The sequence below is a fragment of the Ischnura elegans genome, chromosome 3 (assembly GCF_921293095.1).
Source record: "Ischnura elegans chromosome 3, ioIscEleg1.1, whole genome shotgun sequence".
Lineage (NCBI taxonomy): Eukaryota > Metazoa > Arthropoda > Insecta > Odonata > Coenagrionidae > Ischnura > Ischnura elegans.
This window is the reverse complement of record NC_060248.1, coordinates 111,910,443-111,926,933: the sequence shown is the minus strand read 5'-3', so window position 1 is coordinate 111,926,933 and position 16,491 is coordinate 111,910,443. Positions and strand designations below refer to the sequence as shown.

Sequence of the window (16,491 nt, the reverse complement as noted above, 5' to 3'; positions counted from 1 at the left end):
GTCATTCTTTGGAAGACGCGTCACAATGTAATTCACCAATAAACTTCTAAAATGGTGCTGGAGGAGTTTAATGACTCCTTGATCCAACGGCTGCACAATGCACGTAGAATTTGGCAGTAAAAATACCAATTCCACATGCCTAAGTTCAATCTTTGGATGCACCGTACAATTGTCAACAAAAAGCATCACTTTATGATTTTCCCCCAATCCTAGCATCGAATGCACGCAACCACTGCATGGTCATCCATGCGTTTTTGGTTTATAATTGCCAGTTATTTTAGTGAAATTGTGCGAACTTCCTGACTTACGCTATGGTAGTTTTGTGCTACCCAACCAAAATGGGTTGGCACTAAAAGATTGAAGGTCCAGTTTTTTTATGCAACTCGTTCAATGCCCTTTGTTTCCAAGACAGCAAAGCATTAATATTTTTTTCTAACTGCTACCAATTTCCAGACTCTCATGGACTACCAGATTACTCTATGGTGTTGACTTACTGTCTGTAAAAAAAACAAGATACTCGAGTTTGAGGAGCTCTAGCGTCTAAATGAAGCAATCGATTTCAATGCAATAAAAAGCATACGAAAGATAATTTAGTTCTACGTTATATCATGTACTTTAAAAATTCTGCGGCTCAATAGTATTTCCTGTACTTAATTTTTTCTCGAAAAAGTACCCGTTTTTTGCGGGTAAAATCAAGGTGCCCAAGTTTGAGCACTTGGCATTCCCGTAGTTTTCGTTCCTATGACTTACAATTTTGATATAAAGAAGCCACATCTATTACTAGCAGTTTGCCGAAAACAAATTGTTTATACCACAAAAATTAATGGAGTTGTTGTAAACAACGCAAACCTCTGCTAACTTCGAAACCAGTGAGTCAATTGAAAATTGATTGGTACTGTTGTCTTCCGTAGAATGTTAGTAATGTATATACGTAGATCGTACACGTTAAATGTCAGCAGTATATTCAATATCTTTTTATATTTATTTTTGTTTTTAGCTCTTGTTGTCGCCTTCTCCCTGCCTGACGGGATTGGCCTAAACAAAGCAACAGAAAAGAGAGTCTCTCGAAGTCGTGCGCAGTTGCCACATAGCGCATCGAGACTCACAGTACCCTAGCAGTTAAGGAATCATTCGCTGGTTGCTTTAAAACGTTTACCTTTAGGAATGATTCGACTATTGTTAGTGCAGATTCCCTCTGTGAATCATGCGTCCAAGAGGGTTTTTCGGAGACGGAAGTCCAAATGGTATTGAGTTTAATTTGCTTTTTTCCCTGCGAAGCAGAAAAAAGTATGGACAAAAGATATCCTGTGTATCAAACTGTCTGATTGTCTTGGCATCAGCTTGATATCAGTGAAAAGAGTCACGGCTAAACAGAAGGATTGTGAAAAGGAGAACACAAGTGGTGACCTTCCTACGGCACAGAAGAGGGTTCGTCTTTTGGGAAGGCCGAAGATCTTCATCGACGACTTCACGATTAGAGTAATAAGGAGGACAGTGCACGGTTTCTATTTGAGGAATATGTTTCCTACGTTACGCAGAATGATGGATCACCTGCTAGAGAATGTTCCCGATTGCCCACGTTTCTCTCTCCCAAAGTTAAGATCCATTCTGTTAGACATGGGATTTAGGTACAAATAGTTTTTACCATCCGATAAAATTTACGCTATTATGGCTTAGAATTTACGTCGTAGAAAAGCATTTTGATGAAAGCTCAGCCCAACCTGACCCTAAGTTTACCTGAACGGTGCTACAACGATACTTTCATCGTGCGAGTCGGTCATTTAAAGGAAGGGCGCCCTCTGCTGAGTCGGTGGCAACCACGCGCCTCTTTTCGCCTCCCCCTCCCACGACGGAGCTGCCGGTACGCGCATAGAAACATCTAGATAAATAATAAGTACTGCTAGTAATAGATGTGGCTTCTTTATATCAAAATTGTAAGTCATAGGAACGAAAACTACGGGAATGCCAAGCGCTCAAACTTGGGCACCTTGATTTTACGCGCAAAAAACGGGTACTTTTTCGAGAAAAAATTAAGTACAGGAAATACTATTGAGCCGCAGAATTTTTAAAGTACATGATATAACGTAGAACTAAATTATCTTTCGTATGCTTTTTATTGCATTGAAATCGATTGCTTCATTTAGACGCTAGAGCTCCTCAAACTCTAGTATCTTGCTTTTTTTTACAGACAGTAGTGTGGTGAATGTATGGTAGGTGCAATTGAGGCTGTTGTGGAGTCTGGAGTCATTTTCTTGTCACTCAATTTCATCTTTCATCAATGTGCTTTTTGCTTTTACTTTAAATATTGCTTTTTAGCAAATATCTCCAAGTTTTTAACAATTATGTTATGAGCTCGTAGGTTATACTCAAAAAGTACACTCTAACTAATAATACATTCACTTGAATATGAGATTCATGTAAATAACTTTATTGATCCTTTCACAAAGGTACAATTTAAATAGACAAACAGTAAATTAGAAAAGTTTTGTTACCTATGGAAATTACATAATAATTTCAGGTACCATGAAATGGTATTTCATGTGTCATGGAATTTATAATACAAAATTAGGTCATAGATGTTTAAAATATTAAAACAATTAATCAAATATTACCAGTCACTCAATAAGATAATCTTCAGTCTTTTGTTATTTTGTACACCAAAAAATTTGGAGATTTTGTGTAATTCACTGCTAATGCCATTCCTAAAGGTGTAGGGTCTGAAAATGCTATCTCATTCAGCTTCAAAATGTGACCGTACACAAAGGTGGCCCTGCAATAGATAGCATAAATAATAAACATAAGCACACATAAATAAATAAACAAATCAGGGTGCCTCTTGGTAGCTCAAAGTAATTTAATATTTCATCAGCAACTAAAATGAAAAACCACTAAAACTAATGTCAAGGACTAAGATAACTAAATAAGCCTAAAAATTGTTTCTAATCCTTATTTTTCTATGGATGTCACTTTTAAGGTATCTAATTACCAACTAGCTCATGAAAATTAAATATGCATGTTTAACTTTCAGTTGCAAATTGCTGGCCAGTTAAGTATTAATGAGCACTAAGAATGCACACCATATTTAAGACATTAATTGGGTACAAACAAGGAGGAACAGCTTGTTTTATAAGTTTAAATTGTAAATAAATTATTATATTGCATACTCAATACCAAAAATCAATAGAAAAAACACTCACCTGACAGCATCAAGCAGTTTGGAGGCAATGCCCTTCCTCCTCTCACTTGCACACACCCATATCCTGTTAATTCCACAACGGCTCCCTCGCACTGGAGTATTAGAGCAGAAAGAAGGTGCTGTCATGGCATTCTCTTCTCCAGGCTCCTTTAATCTCTCCAATTCTTTCCTATCACTCTCAAGCATTCGATATGCCACCCTAATCGGCTCAGCAATGAGGCATCCTAATACAAGCATGTTGCTTACATAGAAGTATGCCTAGAAAGGAAATAATTATAAATGAAACTGAATGAAATGTCTATCTAAAAAAATTTGTTGCTCGCACAACCACTTCAAATTTATCAATTGTAGATCTTACATGAGCATTTTTCGGTAGTTGGCCGCCTAATGAAATTCCAAGGTCTTCATTGGCTTTCTCAAGGATTGATGAAACCTTACTCCACCATGGTTTGGGGTCGGTTGGACAAACATGGACCACGCGACCATCTGGGAACGTGCAAGCCACTCTCTCCCACTTCCAGGCCTAAGAAGGAAATAGTTCAATAAACATTATGAAAAATAAACTGTAAAAATGATCAATACCTTTGCAATTTATCTCACTCACAAATGTTTGAATCAGCAGGGTATGTGTTTTTGTTACTGGGTGGGCAACAGCCAAGCATATCATCAAGTATATGAGTTCACATTTATTGCCATTTAAAAAAATTCCCCTGGGAATTTTTTCTCATGGCATTAAGCTTATTATTCTAATCAAGATAATATTTCCTTGGGAAAAATTATAGGTAAACTTGCAATTCCACTTGATTACGATAGTGAACTACATCATGACCTATATCCTGTGTATCACATCTGACTGAGATGCTTAATAATATAATGACAAGCTGATACTAGAATGGCATCATATTTATGATCATTAGGGCTGTGCAAATGTTGAATTTTCTGCATCTTTTTGGTATCTCTTTTCAATCTGGTAATTTTAAATTCCTGCATCACTTCTAACCTCAACAATCCTATTCTAGGCATTTAACCACTACCATAAAATTCAATTACATAATTACCGTGTGTTTTACAACTGGCTTGCAGGAGTCATGGTAAATGACATGCATCTTTTCTTCATCTGGATCACCCTTTTGATAGTAAAATCCACACTCTGGACAGTTGGACGGGCCAAGACTCTTCTGTCCAGCATCAATGATTAACTGCTCCAGACCATCAGTGCTCTTGGCAGGAAGGGAGACCCTTGGATGATTGCTCGGGGAACTTTTGTTTGAGTCACTACAAAAAACGGAATCTTTCAATAGTGATATACTCATCTGTACATGAATGTGCAATTACAAAAAGAAAACAATGTAACCTCTATGTGCCAGCGGAAGGCATTACTAATGGCAGCCATAAAGATCATCATAAGTTAGATTAGAAGGTGGACAATTAGATCAGACTGAGCAATTTTAAAAGATTAAGGAGGTACAAAAATTAATAACATGTTTGCATGACTGCTATAGGAACTCAGTGATAACTTCATGCTCAAAACAACCACTTCATTAGCACCAAAAAACAAACACGTCACTTACACCGAAATGTTAACTAAATTGGTCAACACGGCAATTAACCCAACACTTCATTTCTTTCAACTTGTAAATTAATTTAAACTTAGTTCTGCTGCAGAGAAAATTTAATTTTAATATACAATTAAACCCAACTTATTTCCAAAATCAATCATTACCCTTATTTCAGCACAGTTAAGTTGTAACAAATTATGGAAACAAACACATCCTTCCATTTTTTCCATGGAAAAATGAAATGAAAATCTTAAAATAAGTATGTATCTTGTTGCCTGAAAATGAGAAAGACCTCTTGGCAATTTAGCAGTAGTTTTAAGACCCTCCCTTCGACTTCATTAGCTTATTTAGATATTTAGACCCAATTCGGAGAAAATCCAGGCTTAATGAACAATTAAACAAAATACCTTAATAATTTGAACAAGATTCCCAGAAAATTCTCAAAAATAATAGACAATCAAAGGCATAATGTGTATATATATGTACTAAATTCCCATGGTATTTTATACTTTCGCAGCCATACAAATTCTAACAGGATATTTAGGGCGACACCAGGAGAATAAACAAAGAATAAGTCAAAAATTTAACTAATTAATTATTAGTAAGACAAAGCGTATCATAGAATAATGTCCGGAGATCAAATTGAAAATCTGAAACTAGATATCCATTGAAGTATGAAAAAAGGATGCAGATGTTCACTAAAATTCAACTGTAAGAGGATAGGAGTAGGAGGGATATTTCTTAAAAAGTAGCACACCTAGAATGCATCAAATTACAATTGAAAAATTCATCACAGCAAGGTGCTATGCACTAACTTCAATATTTTAGCCCATACAAGGGGAAATGGTGGGCACTTGATATCATACACAGTACTACAATCTCAAGAATGGTAAATCCAGCCCTCCATTTCACTTTTCCAAGCTACTTCCTCCAGTTGATGATTGGCTGCTTTCAGGTTCTTTCCCGCATCTGTTCATCTCAGGCGATGACATGTTTTGCAAACGTTGCAGTTTGCTTCTTCAGGTAGTTTCGTACCTCAGCCATTGCCAAACACACAGGGAATGGACCGAAACACAATGTAAATGTGGAGGAAGCAAGATTGATCACAAAAGAAAGACGCTATAATCCAAGAATCATCAGAGAAGCCATCGAAATAAAGAAAAACCCAAATAATTTCAATAGAGAAGATGGACACACACTGCCCAGCTGTTAGAAACGATTTTTCAGTGAAAATAAGAAAGTGCATCAAAACGAACCGGCCTCTGGCTGAAGGAAAGGTATATAAGGAAATCACCAACAGCATCCTACACTTCAGGCCTGAAGAAGCAAACTGCAACATTTGCGAAACATGTTGTCGCCTGAGATGAACAGACCCGGGAGAGAACCTGAAAGTAGCCAATCATCAACACCACTCCACGGAAGCCTTCTTCCGTGGAGTGGTGTTGAGCATTGGTTCTTGGTGTTTACAGTTATTCGTGAACCTTCCTCTAGTTCCCTGACAATCCTTTGACTGTGGCCTTTATACAATGGATTAAACCCTAAAAGTTACATGTTTAAAGCACAATGACAGGAAAGCGAATAAAATCAACTGCCTATAGTTGAAGTTGCGCATTCAGTTAGGAGAGTTGAAATGTGCAGCTGGAATTTGTTAACTAATTCTAATGATTGAGTGTGGCTACATGTAAACCAGTAATGGACTTCAATTCTGGTAAGATTAACAGACTTCTCTTTTCTTGCACGAGGAGACATAGCTTGCCCTCTGAATATCAGTCCTGAGGACTTATCTCTGGACCTTCCTTAAGAGATTTTCCTTCAAATTTTACCTCGATTATATTCCTAATAATTTTCTTCCAATAAAGGTATTTTTAAAAGTTCACATTTACAAATGTAAAGGCCTAGTTGCCCCATAGATTGATTTAAAAGTAAATCTTAGAACCCTTGTTGAGTGAATAAATTAAATGCCAATGCCATTATTTCACCATGATAAACCATAGTAAATTGTGTGGGGTTCCAATGCAAAGTATTATACTTGATTAAAACCGTAACCCTGGATATTATTAAGAAAAAATTATTACTTCACATGCAAAAAAATTCAAAGTTACTTCAAAATACACACATTACTTGTGTTTCCTCCCGATGTAATTCAAATATAGATAACAGGATAAACAACATCACAATGCATTAAAAAACATTAGGTACATTAAATGATACATTCAGCATCAAATTTGGGGGATCATGAATAAGGATGGGATACTCCCCAGGAGAGAGGAGCACTGGGAAATTTTCTTTAAAATAGCTTGCATTTACATTTGCACACTCTTTACTCCTTTACAAGACTACAAAAAATGAAATTTAAATATTTTAGATAACATTTGGGGAGGGAGGTCATGACCCCTTTGACTTCCCCCCTTAATCTGCCATTGGGTGCATTTTCCTTATCTAGATTTTCTGCATATTATTATTGGAACCAATTGCCTCAAAATATTAAATAATGCAGATAAACATAATAAAATGCTGTGTTTTTCCCTCACCTGTTCTTGACTTGATGATTCTTGTAGAATACAGGAAAAAGTTTATCACTGGAGTCATCCAAGGGAGGACCATTCTCTTGAGTCAATGAAGCCAATTCTCCATTACCAATTTGAGGATATTCAGGCAGTCTCGTACTCAGAATTTCCCGATTTTTTCTTTCTGCCAGATGACCAACAGTGGGATGACTTGCTCTCAACTCTGAAACTCCAAGCTCACAGAAAGCATCACTTAAATGAACCGTTGAGTCACAAGGTGATGGGGCCGATACAGAGTCATTAGTTAAAGAGGAAACATCTGATATATCATTCTCTTTATCTAGAGCACCTAGTATATCATCCACTTTTTCTTGCAGCCAATCATCACACAAGTCAGATCTTGGATCAACCGAATTCTTTGATTTCGGAGTTTTTCTGGGAGACTTCAAGTGTTTCGTGAACTTCAGCTCTCCACCCAACACATTGACTCTGAAAAAAATAAAATGTTACTGATAAAAAGTATCATTCATGAAATGAAATAAATTTTTATTTCCAATGGTAAACTTACCTCACCAACCTATTGACATTTACAGAAAGTTTCTTTTCGGGCAATTTAGGCTTATAATTCATACTAGATGCATTACTTTGGAAAGAAATTTCCATTTTTTCTTGATCAACCTGAACAGAGGCTGGCGATGGAACATCCACAATTTCTGTACTTTCGGTAACAGGCAAGTTCTGTGGCTTCTGAATTTTCATTTTCTTGGGCCTTTTGATTTTATGGCATATATTTTTGTTTAATTTTCCACCGTCATTTCTCTTCCTGTGATCGAGAGATTTAGATCTCTTCCTTTTCAGAGAGTTCGATTTAGGCTCCTGCCTCGAAACACTAATTGATGAACTTAGAGCTGCAGTTTTAAATAGTGGCAAAAGGCACTTTTTATGCCCCGAACTATTATAAAATCGCCTTTCAGGTATTGTTATCGATGATCCTTTCGTGTCGGTAGTTGGTTCGCGTAATTTCCTTAACGGTGGTGAAGCATTAGCAGAAGAACCAGACATCGGTGGAGTATCTGAATTCCACACAGACTTGGAAATTGGCGAATGAGTATTCGGAGAATTCATTGTCACTTTTCTTAAATGAAATCCTTCTGATCTGGGGGTACGATAAACTTCAATAACTCTTGGCGATGCCACCTGAGAAATTCTTTTCATTGACGGCGTCTTCGGCGAAGGTAATCCCATTTCAACATCCATTTCTCTGATACTGAAAGAGAGTAAAATGCAAGAAGTCATGCATTTATTCCAATACTATTATCTGAGGCGACAGATGACGGATGTATGAGAAACGAACTACCTTGAGCCATAACGAACTTCCATTACATTTTAAGACATACATCCATCTGAAAACTCCAAAAATATGGAGAAACTAAATTTGAGCTACGAAATTATCAGTCTGTACAGGACATTATGCGAAGACAACACCAGTATTTAATTAAAACGAGCAAGTACTTTTTCTAACAAGCAAAATCAACTTACATCAGAGAATAATGCAACGCAGGGAAATTCCTCAAAGAAATAAGTATAAATTTACTGAGGAACACACTCAGTTACATACCTCATTATGATTGCACCTCGTATTGAGCAACAAATCCAAAAACTTCTTCGTCACCTGCATCCACAATAATTAAAACAACACAACTCGCTAGTCAAGCCAGTTTTCCCGCACAATCGCTATGTAAAAGCGACTGTCGATATGTATCGATACTGGAGAAAAATTCGATAGTTCGTCATTCGATCGTGATTTGTGGAGGGAGATATTTAAATGACGATGTAAACCATCGCATTAATACGTGTAAATACAGATTCAAGCTTGATACATAGAAGAAATGAATAACATAAGAGGTGGTAACTCACCCGACCTGAGCTCATAAAATTATCTATGCAACAGCGGCAATAGACTTTTCATCGTGAATGGCTAAAGAAGTTGGCTACAGATAAAACCAAATACGGGAATAATTTTTTATACTGTTATTATTGAAAATTGTGTATGAACACATTCATCTGCCACTGCCTAATAAGAAATATACTCCTCTTGCACGAGGAGACATAGCTTGCCCTCTGAATATCAGTCCTAAATACTTATCTCTGGGCCTTCCTTAAGGGTATAGTCTGAGGTTTCAGGCGAGATGGAGTGGAAACGTGACATAATGAAAATGAAAGAGCAAGGGAAGAGCTTCCTTAAAGGACTTTTCCTTCAAATTTTACCTTGATTATAATCCTAATAATTTTCTTCCAATATAGGTATTTTAAAAGTTCACATTTACAAATGTAAAGGCCTAGTTGCCCCATAGATTGATTTAAAAGTAAATCTTAGAACCCTTGTTGAGTGAATAAATTAAATGCCAATGCCATTATTTCACCATGATAAACCATAGTAAATTGTGTGGGGTTCCAATGCAAAGTATTATACTGGATTAAAACCGTAACCCTGGATATTTAATAAGAAAAAATCAATCAATAAATTAGTGTTGTAAATGTGAGCCCACCAGTAGCTTAAGAATTTCCTAGATGCCATTAATAAATTAACAGGAAAGGAAAGTGAGAAAAATTATTGATATAGAAATATTTTTCAATTACACTAACAGCAATTATTCCTAAATGTTTCAAAAAGGTTCAATGACATGCTTATGCCTTATGCTGGACCATTCAGGCAAGTCCATGACAAAAGGAGTTGATTTCTTCCCTACGACTGCTTTGCCTCTATTTGCAACAGACTCCATCCCCACGCTACATCTATCTGAAACATAATAACTACCTTCCATTACTATTTCAACATATGCAATTATAAATTCCTTTACAAATGGAAATAAACATACATATATTTAAGTATGGTCAAATGATTTTCGAGCACAACCTTGAAATTAAAAAATAGAGCCCCACTTTACAATGGGTTTAAATTGTGATGGATTTGGCACACTATCCGAGCTTATTTTTAAGTGCAAGCATTCATTATTACAAATATCAATTTCTGCCAACTTTGGCTATGCATGCATCATGTCATGAATCTTTGCTTTATATTTTTGATGAAAAACATAACAGAAACATTTATATTCATTGATGCTCTTAAAACTGATCCCTCATCCATGAATGATAAAAAAAAATAAATATCCACTTTACCTGCAGTTTTCTAGAACAGATAATCGTCCTTAACCCTTTCGCAGCAGACGTCGGGTGCGGCCGACGGGCATTTTTACATGCAGAAGACCTACCATTGGGTATAGCTGTCGTGGTTTTTCAATGCAAACGACCAGACATCTGCTCTAGCCAACACGAGGGAAGGGTAGTGACCGCTGAGGTAACAATTGTCGGATGTATTCAGGCCGGGCCTGAGACCCAGCTTGGCAAGACCTTAGGGCCACTCCTAGGCAGGGGCACCAGGATTTCTTTCTGGGGGGGGGAGGGGGCACAATCCAGGCGGTATCCAGGATTTTGTTCTGGGGGGGGCACAAGGGTATCTTGTAATACAAATTGAACGCAATGATAATGGGACCGCATTAAAAATCTTGCATATTTTTGAGGATCTGGGGGGGGTTTAGTTTCTCCATATTTTTGGAGTTTTCAGATGGATGTATGTCTTAAAATGTAATTGAAGTTCGTTATGGCTCAAGGTAGTTCGTTTCTCATACATCCGTCATCTGTTGCCTCAGATAATAGTATTGGAATAAATGCATGACTTCTTGCATTTTACTCTCTTTCAGTATCAGAGAAATGGATGTTGAAATGGGATTACCTTCGCCGAAGACGCCGTCAATGAAAAGAATTTCTCAGGTGGCATCGCCAAGAGTTATTGAAGTTTATCGTACCCCCAGATCAGAAGGATTTCATTTAAGAAAAGTGACAATGAATTCTCCGAATACTCATTCGCCAATTTCCAAGTCTGTGTGGAATTCAGATACTCCACCGATGTCTGGTTCTTCTGCTAATGCTTCACCACCGTTAAGGAAATTACGCGAACCAACTACCGACACGAAAGGATCATCGATAACAATACCTGAAAGGCGATTTTATAATAGTTCGGGGCATAAAAAGTGCCTTTTGCCACTATTTAAAACTGCAGCTCTAAGTTCATCAATTAGTGTTTCGAGGCAGGAGCCTAAATCGAACTCTCTGAAAAGGAAGAGATCTAAATCTCTCGATCACAGGAAGAGAAATGACGGTGGAAAATTAAACAAAAATATATGCCATAAAATCAAAAGGCCCAAGAAAATGAAAATTCAGAAGCCACAGAACTTGCCTGTTACCGAAAGTACAGAAATTGTGGATGTTCCATCGCCAGCCTCTGTTCAGGTTGATCAAGAAAAAATGGAAATTTCTTTCCAAAGTAATGCATCTAGTATGAATTATAAGCCTAAATTGCCCGAAAAGAAACTTTCTGTAAATGTCAATAGGTTGGTGAGGTAAGTTTACCATTGGAAATAAAAATTTATTTCATTTCATGAATGATACTTTTTATCAGTAACATTTTATTTTTTCAGAGTCAGTGTGTTGGGTGGAGAGCTGAAGTTCACGAAACACTTGAAGGCGATTTTATAATAGTTCGGGGCATAAAAAGTGCCCCCCCCCCTGGATCTGCCTATGCTCCTAGGCAATTAAGCCTGACCCTCCCACTCATTTATGATGATCCTCACTGAAGGAGTCCATTGCAAAGTGGTTATATTACCAATGGTTTTTGCAATATATTTTGCTGCATACTAAAATATTTTTAAAAGATGAAACGAATTCTCCATTTTGTTCTGTGAGTAAGGAATTTTTAATGAAATTATAGCATTAAAAATGACAAGAGTTCTGGACTTACAGTCTTTGTACCTTATGCTCCATAACTTTGTCGTTATTAACGCTAGAAATCAGTTAAAAATTCCATAATGCTTAAAAAATTATCCGTAATTCTATTAGAAGAGTTAACTAATGAAAATCAATTGCAATATTTAGGGAAAAAACATTGGTAATGCAATTAGTTGACTGTGGATTCCTGCTAAGATAGAGGGCCGGGGATGGGCACCTTGTTAAGTTAGGTCCCAAATCTGAGGGACGAGAATACTAGGGTAACTCCACCCCAAAAAAAGAGCTCTGCACAGAGAGGTTTCAAATATTCTTATGCTACTCGTAGCACGGAAAATGCTTTCCTATCGTAGGTGCCGGTAGGAAAGGGTTAATTTTGGGTTTCCTCCAGTGAGAAAATAATAATTTAAACAGCTAAAGAGTAATATGGTAGGTGAAATTGCTTTTTGGATGTTGCCCGATTAGGAAAAAGTGCTTTTGAAACACGTGGAGAATTTTTGGAATGATTTAGTTTTCTGTGAAAGGACCTCAAGTATAGAAAATGCATAGTGTAGCTCGGTACCTAACTAAATAATTCCATCCAAGGTCTCTCTTTAAGTTCCATAGCACCGGAATATGGAGATGACAATGAAGAGGAGTTAGAAGTAGGCCCTGAATATTGAATAAGCTGTACAAGGATCACAGGAATCTTTATTTTTCCAAAGCTATTTGTTAAAGACAAAGCCAGAATTTTCATTTTTACTGTTGACTCCTTTTGTTTTTCTCATGTGTATCAGGTAACTATCATTCAATATATAAATTTGCATTTATAGTTTTTTTTGCAGTATGCCTGCTTATATTTTGTTCCAACAGTTCTGTTTTTGAAGTTACTACTGTCTCGAATTCACATCACACCAAAAAGGATTACTAACATTATACCTGAGTAGGTACAAAAAATTAGAAACAATGGCACTTTAAGGAGAAAGAGTGCATATCAGTGTTCAGGTTAAAAACCTGCCGAGACGAGAGGGATTTAAACACTGCCATATCTAGCATGTTTCATTCTTGTAGACCAAAAAAGAAATTTTTTAAACTTCTCTCTCAGCTCAAATACTGTCCATGTAAATACTGGAATGGCAACCATTGCTTTACATCCACACGTACTGAAGAAATAAGGTTACAACCGACTAAAATTGCCATTGGAATTAAGAAGCTTCCATAGCAGTGGTCTGCACAAAAAGCTGTAAATACGAAGGTCTGTGTTTCCTATGAATTTTTCTCCACGGCTATTAATTGGGAAGTAGGTTAACATCATCTATGATCATTCTTGCATACTTTTATGGTATAGGACATTCAACAAAGACCTGGAAATGTAGAAATCAGATTGGTAACTATCTGAACAGTAATCATTTCATTCATTTTAAGGATCTGAACACTAATTGAAATCTTTTTAGTCCCATAAATGGAACCTCGGAAGTCACTTCTTCATCACACACCGGGAAAATATGCCAAAGTTCTAGCATAACATCAATACAATGAAAAGTGAAGACTGCTTTCCTTGATGCTAAATAGATTCCACAAAAACAAGCCTGAAAAAACTAACAATCTCAAAATAATATAATTTTAAAAAAATTTGGAAAATATTCTGACTTCAATGACAGGATCAGAACCCTAGGAAGAAATATGATAGTTGAGGCATGAAACAATGCCATTGTTATGCTAACCCAATCATAGCAGAACCACAAAGGCATCAGCAAAGTTGGATGTTCTAATATTGAACATACATTTGCTAACGAGGAAATATCATTATCTACTTATATGATTTTAATTCTCCCAGAATAGAGGGTAGAAACAAAGGTACATTCTATCTGAAGGGCACTCCCAAAAATAAGACGACAAGCTTGAAACTCATTACCCCATCTACTCCAGTGCATGTCTACAAATGGTGGACCCACAAACTACGAAGACACATTTAAAAAACCAGAAATTAAGGTAGCAGATTTCAACCAAAAAGATAAGTAATGTGATGTACCTTTTAATTTAAAATTGTTTTCTGCTTCAGCATGAGAAGTTTAAGTGTAAAAATTAAAGATTACACTACAGCCGTGATATAATTAAAGTGTGGAATTCCATTAATACATTGATCATTAGCTACGTGTGCACAATTATTGGAATAATTTGCACTAATCTAAACTCAAGAGCTATTGAATATAACATGCTGATTGCCTCCTCACACAAAGGTATAAGTAGTGTTAATGAGAACCACAGAAAAATAAATCGCGATTTATTCCAGACACTACTATGATTTGGGAAGATGTAAGGGTCCATACGTACAACATTTATGGCTTAAACAAACATACTTATGTGTACTAACTAACCTAAAGAAAAAATATTGCTGTAAATTTTAATTCTCTATTATGGTACAGGATTAAGTTGCAGCAATACAATAATTCCATTAAGTCGCATACGTTACTTTGATTTAAAAAAATAATGCGAAGGAGAGAACATAGCTATGAAATAATACCAAATTTAGAGGTCATTATTCATTTATTTTAAGTAAAATAAAAACATTTATGGGTCAGCAATGGTTACTTCAACCTCCACACCAGGTTCAATGCTAATGGATGTCTGAAACTCTAATTAAGGAGAACACAAACATGATAATGCAAAAATTGAATGAAATAAGAAAGAATCGGGTAACAATTGAAGCCATCATTTCCAATGCAGATAAAGTGTACTTGGCAGGAGCATGGGATGGACAGTTATTACAGTTCATCCTTGATGTTATTAATCCTGCTGCAACGATATTTTTACAGAGACAGTATGTAATGGAAGCTCTTTATTTAAGGCAGACACTACACTGATGGCTTTGATTGCTGCGAATGTGTAAGAATAAAGAAAATGATTGTGCCAATACGAGCAGAATCGATGAGCTGTTTTGGACTTCATGCGGTCAATTACACGGCACCACGATTTTCATCTTAACACAGATGTCATGGTTGCTTATTAGTAACTACACTTCACTTTAAAAAAATAGTACAATTCTTGAGATTGGTCACTGTTCTGCAATGAGATCACGGGACTAAATTTGGATGAACAGAGGGGTTAATTATCGATAGGCATACTGCCCTAAAAAGGAATTATGCATATGACCCGGCCACGAAAACTCGATAGCAAGGCATCGAAATGAAGGCTCACGTTAGCACCATTAACAAGCAATAATCATTACGTAAATGACCATTAAGAGAAAAATCTGAGAAACACAAGCACACAGACGCAATCATTATTCCTTTACTTTCCACCAAATGATTAAGAACAAATGCAGCTTAATAAATCCAAAGCCAACTAAGAGCTTAGAGTGCCCCTTTCAGATTTATTTTTACTATAATTTCCAGAAAATTTCCATTCTAATTGGTACTGTAACATGCATTACTATGAAAAATAATCTTGACTAACAGAATCAAGCTTCACTCTCTCGAAATGGTCTCTTAAGCAGTTGCGTCGGAACCCAAAGCATCATAATTTTGTGAGCCAATAAAAGAAACCCTTCCCAGCTCACAAGGTGCGTACTGCTCAAGTCCCCAACTTATATTCTGGCGCTCAAAATAACAAAAACTACAATGCCGGTGCCACCATCAGGAGAGCACAAAACCGATGAATCACATTAACTAGAAACTAAAATAGTTTATAGAAGGATACAATTTGCTTCACAATTTCTGATGGGCTGTGAAGGTCGATAACACGTTTGTGTATCCTCATTTGAAAACGATCCCACGTTTTCGATCCTTCACCACATGGTGTCTTCCTAGTCGTGATTCTGAGAATTTTCGTCGGCATCCTGACCGGTCCCTTGACTCGCAGCGTCTGTTTCTTGGCCCCCTTGATCAGGTCTGCACAAACTGAATTAAAAAAGGAACACATTGGGATAAATTCAGTAAACAAGCGTGTAAAACACGTAACTCTAAAATAAATAATCACCTTTCTCGAGACTTCTGGCATTTCGAGATGTGAGAGTTATCCTAATACGATGGAAGGCTGGTTCCACTCCAGGCTTCTCGGGATCTTTGAACGACTAAAATAAATTAGAAAACTATATCAATGGCATTCACATCAAACCCACTTGCCAAAATGGCGGACTTCTCCTGCCTTTGACATCAAAGTTGCGTCAATATATTCATAAATTCCTTCCTCTAGTAACGTTTTGTAGCGTTAAAATCTTACATACCATGTTTGCAGCTTATTTTCACTCGGCCGAGATAATCAATTTCACATAAAATTGATCAGCGCTGAACCGAGCTTTCACCTTGCTTTCGATCACCACGTGTGTGAATAAGACAGAGAATGGGTAGGTGGCGCTAGAATAAATTTTTCCCGAAATATGAATAACGATATCATAGAAAACAGTCGC

At 36.7% G+C, this 16,491-nt stretch overlaps 2 protein-coding genes across 2 annotated transcripts; both read right to left on the bottom strand.

The window, feature by feature from the left end:
* Window positions 1-2,400: 2,400 nt before the first annotated feature.
* Window positions 2,401-9,776, bottom strand: LOC124156366 (N-acetyltransferase ESCO2). The gene is made up of 7 exons (XM_046530894.1): window positions 8,881-9,776; window positions 7,831-8,529; window positions 7,287-7,751; window positions 4,255-4,471; window positions 3,555-3,719; window positions 3,198-3,454; window positions 2,401-2,770 (listed from the first exon to the last, which is right to left on the bottom strand). The coding sequence occupies exons 1-7, from the start codon at window positions 8,883-8,885 to the stop codon at window positions 2,635-2,637; spliced, it is 1,944 nt and encodes a 647-aa protein (XP_046386850.1). The 5' UTR covers window positions 8,886-9,776; the 3' UTR covers window positions 2,401-2,634.
* Window positions 9,777-14,611: 4,835 nt separating this feature from the next.
* LOC124156364 (40S ribosomal protein S20) lies at window positions 14,612-16,476 on the bottom strand. The gene is made up of 4 exons (XM_046530892.1): window positions 16,309-16,476; window positions 16,062-16,155; window positions 15,783-15,982; window positions 14,612-14,711 (listed from the first exon to the last, which is right to left on the bottom strand). Exons 1-4 carry the CDS (start codon window positions 16,309-16,311, stop codon window positions 14,655-14,657), a joined length of 354 nt encoding a protein of 117 aa, XP_046386848.1. The 5' UTR covers window positions 16,312-16,476; the 3' UTR covers window positions 14,612-14,654.
* Between the last annotated feature and the right edge of the window lie 15 nt (window positions 16,477-16,491).

Excerpts from the sequence above, each read along its gene's own strand:
- LOC124156366 (XM_046530894.1), bottom strand. Across the intron at positions 4,472-7,286 it reads AATCATCAAGTCAAGAACAG|TGACTCAAACAAAAGTTCCC; the intron begins GTGAGGGAAAAA and ends CGTTTTTTGTAG. Across the intron at positions 2,771-3,197 it reads AAACTGCTTGATGCTGTCAG|GGCCACCTTTGTGTACGGTC; the intron begins GTGAGTGTTTTT and ends TATCTATTGCAG.
- LOC124156364 (XM_046530892.1), bottom strand. Across the intron at positions 15,983-16,061 it reads TGCCAGAAGTCTCGAGAAAG|TTTGTGCAGACCTGATCAAG; the intron begins GTGATTATTTAT and ends TTTTTAATTCAG. Across the intron at positions 14,712-15,782 it reads CAGAAATTGTGAAGCAAATT|ACATCCATTAGCATTGAACC; the intron begins GTATCCTTCTAT and ends TTAGAGTTTCAG.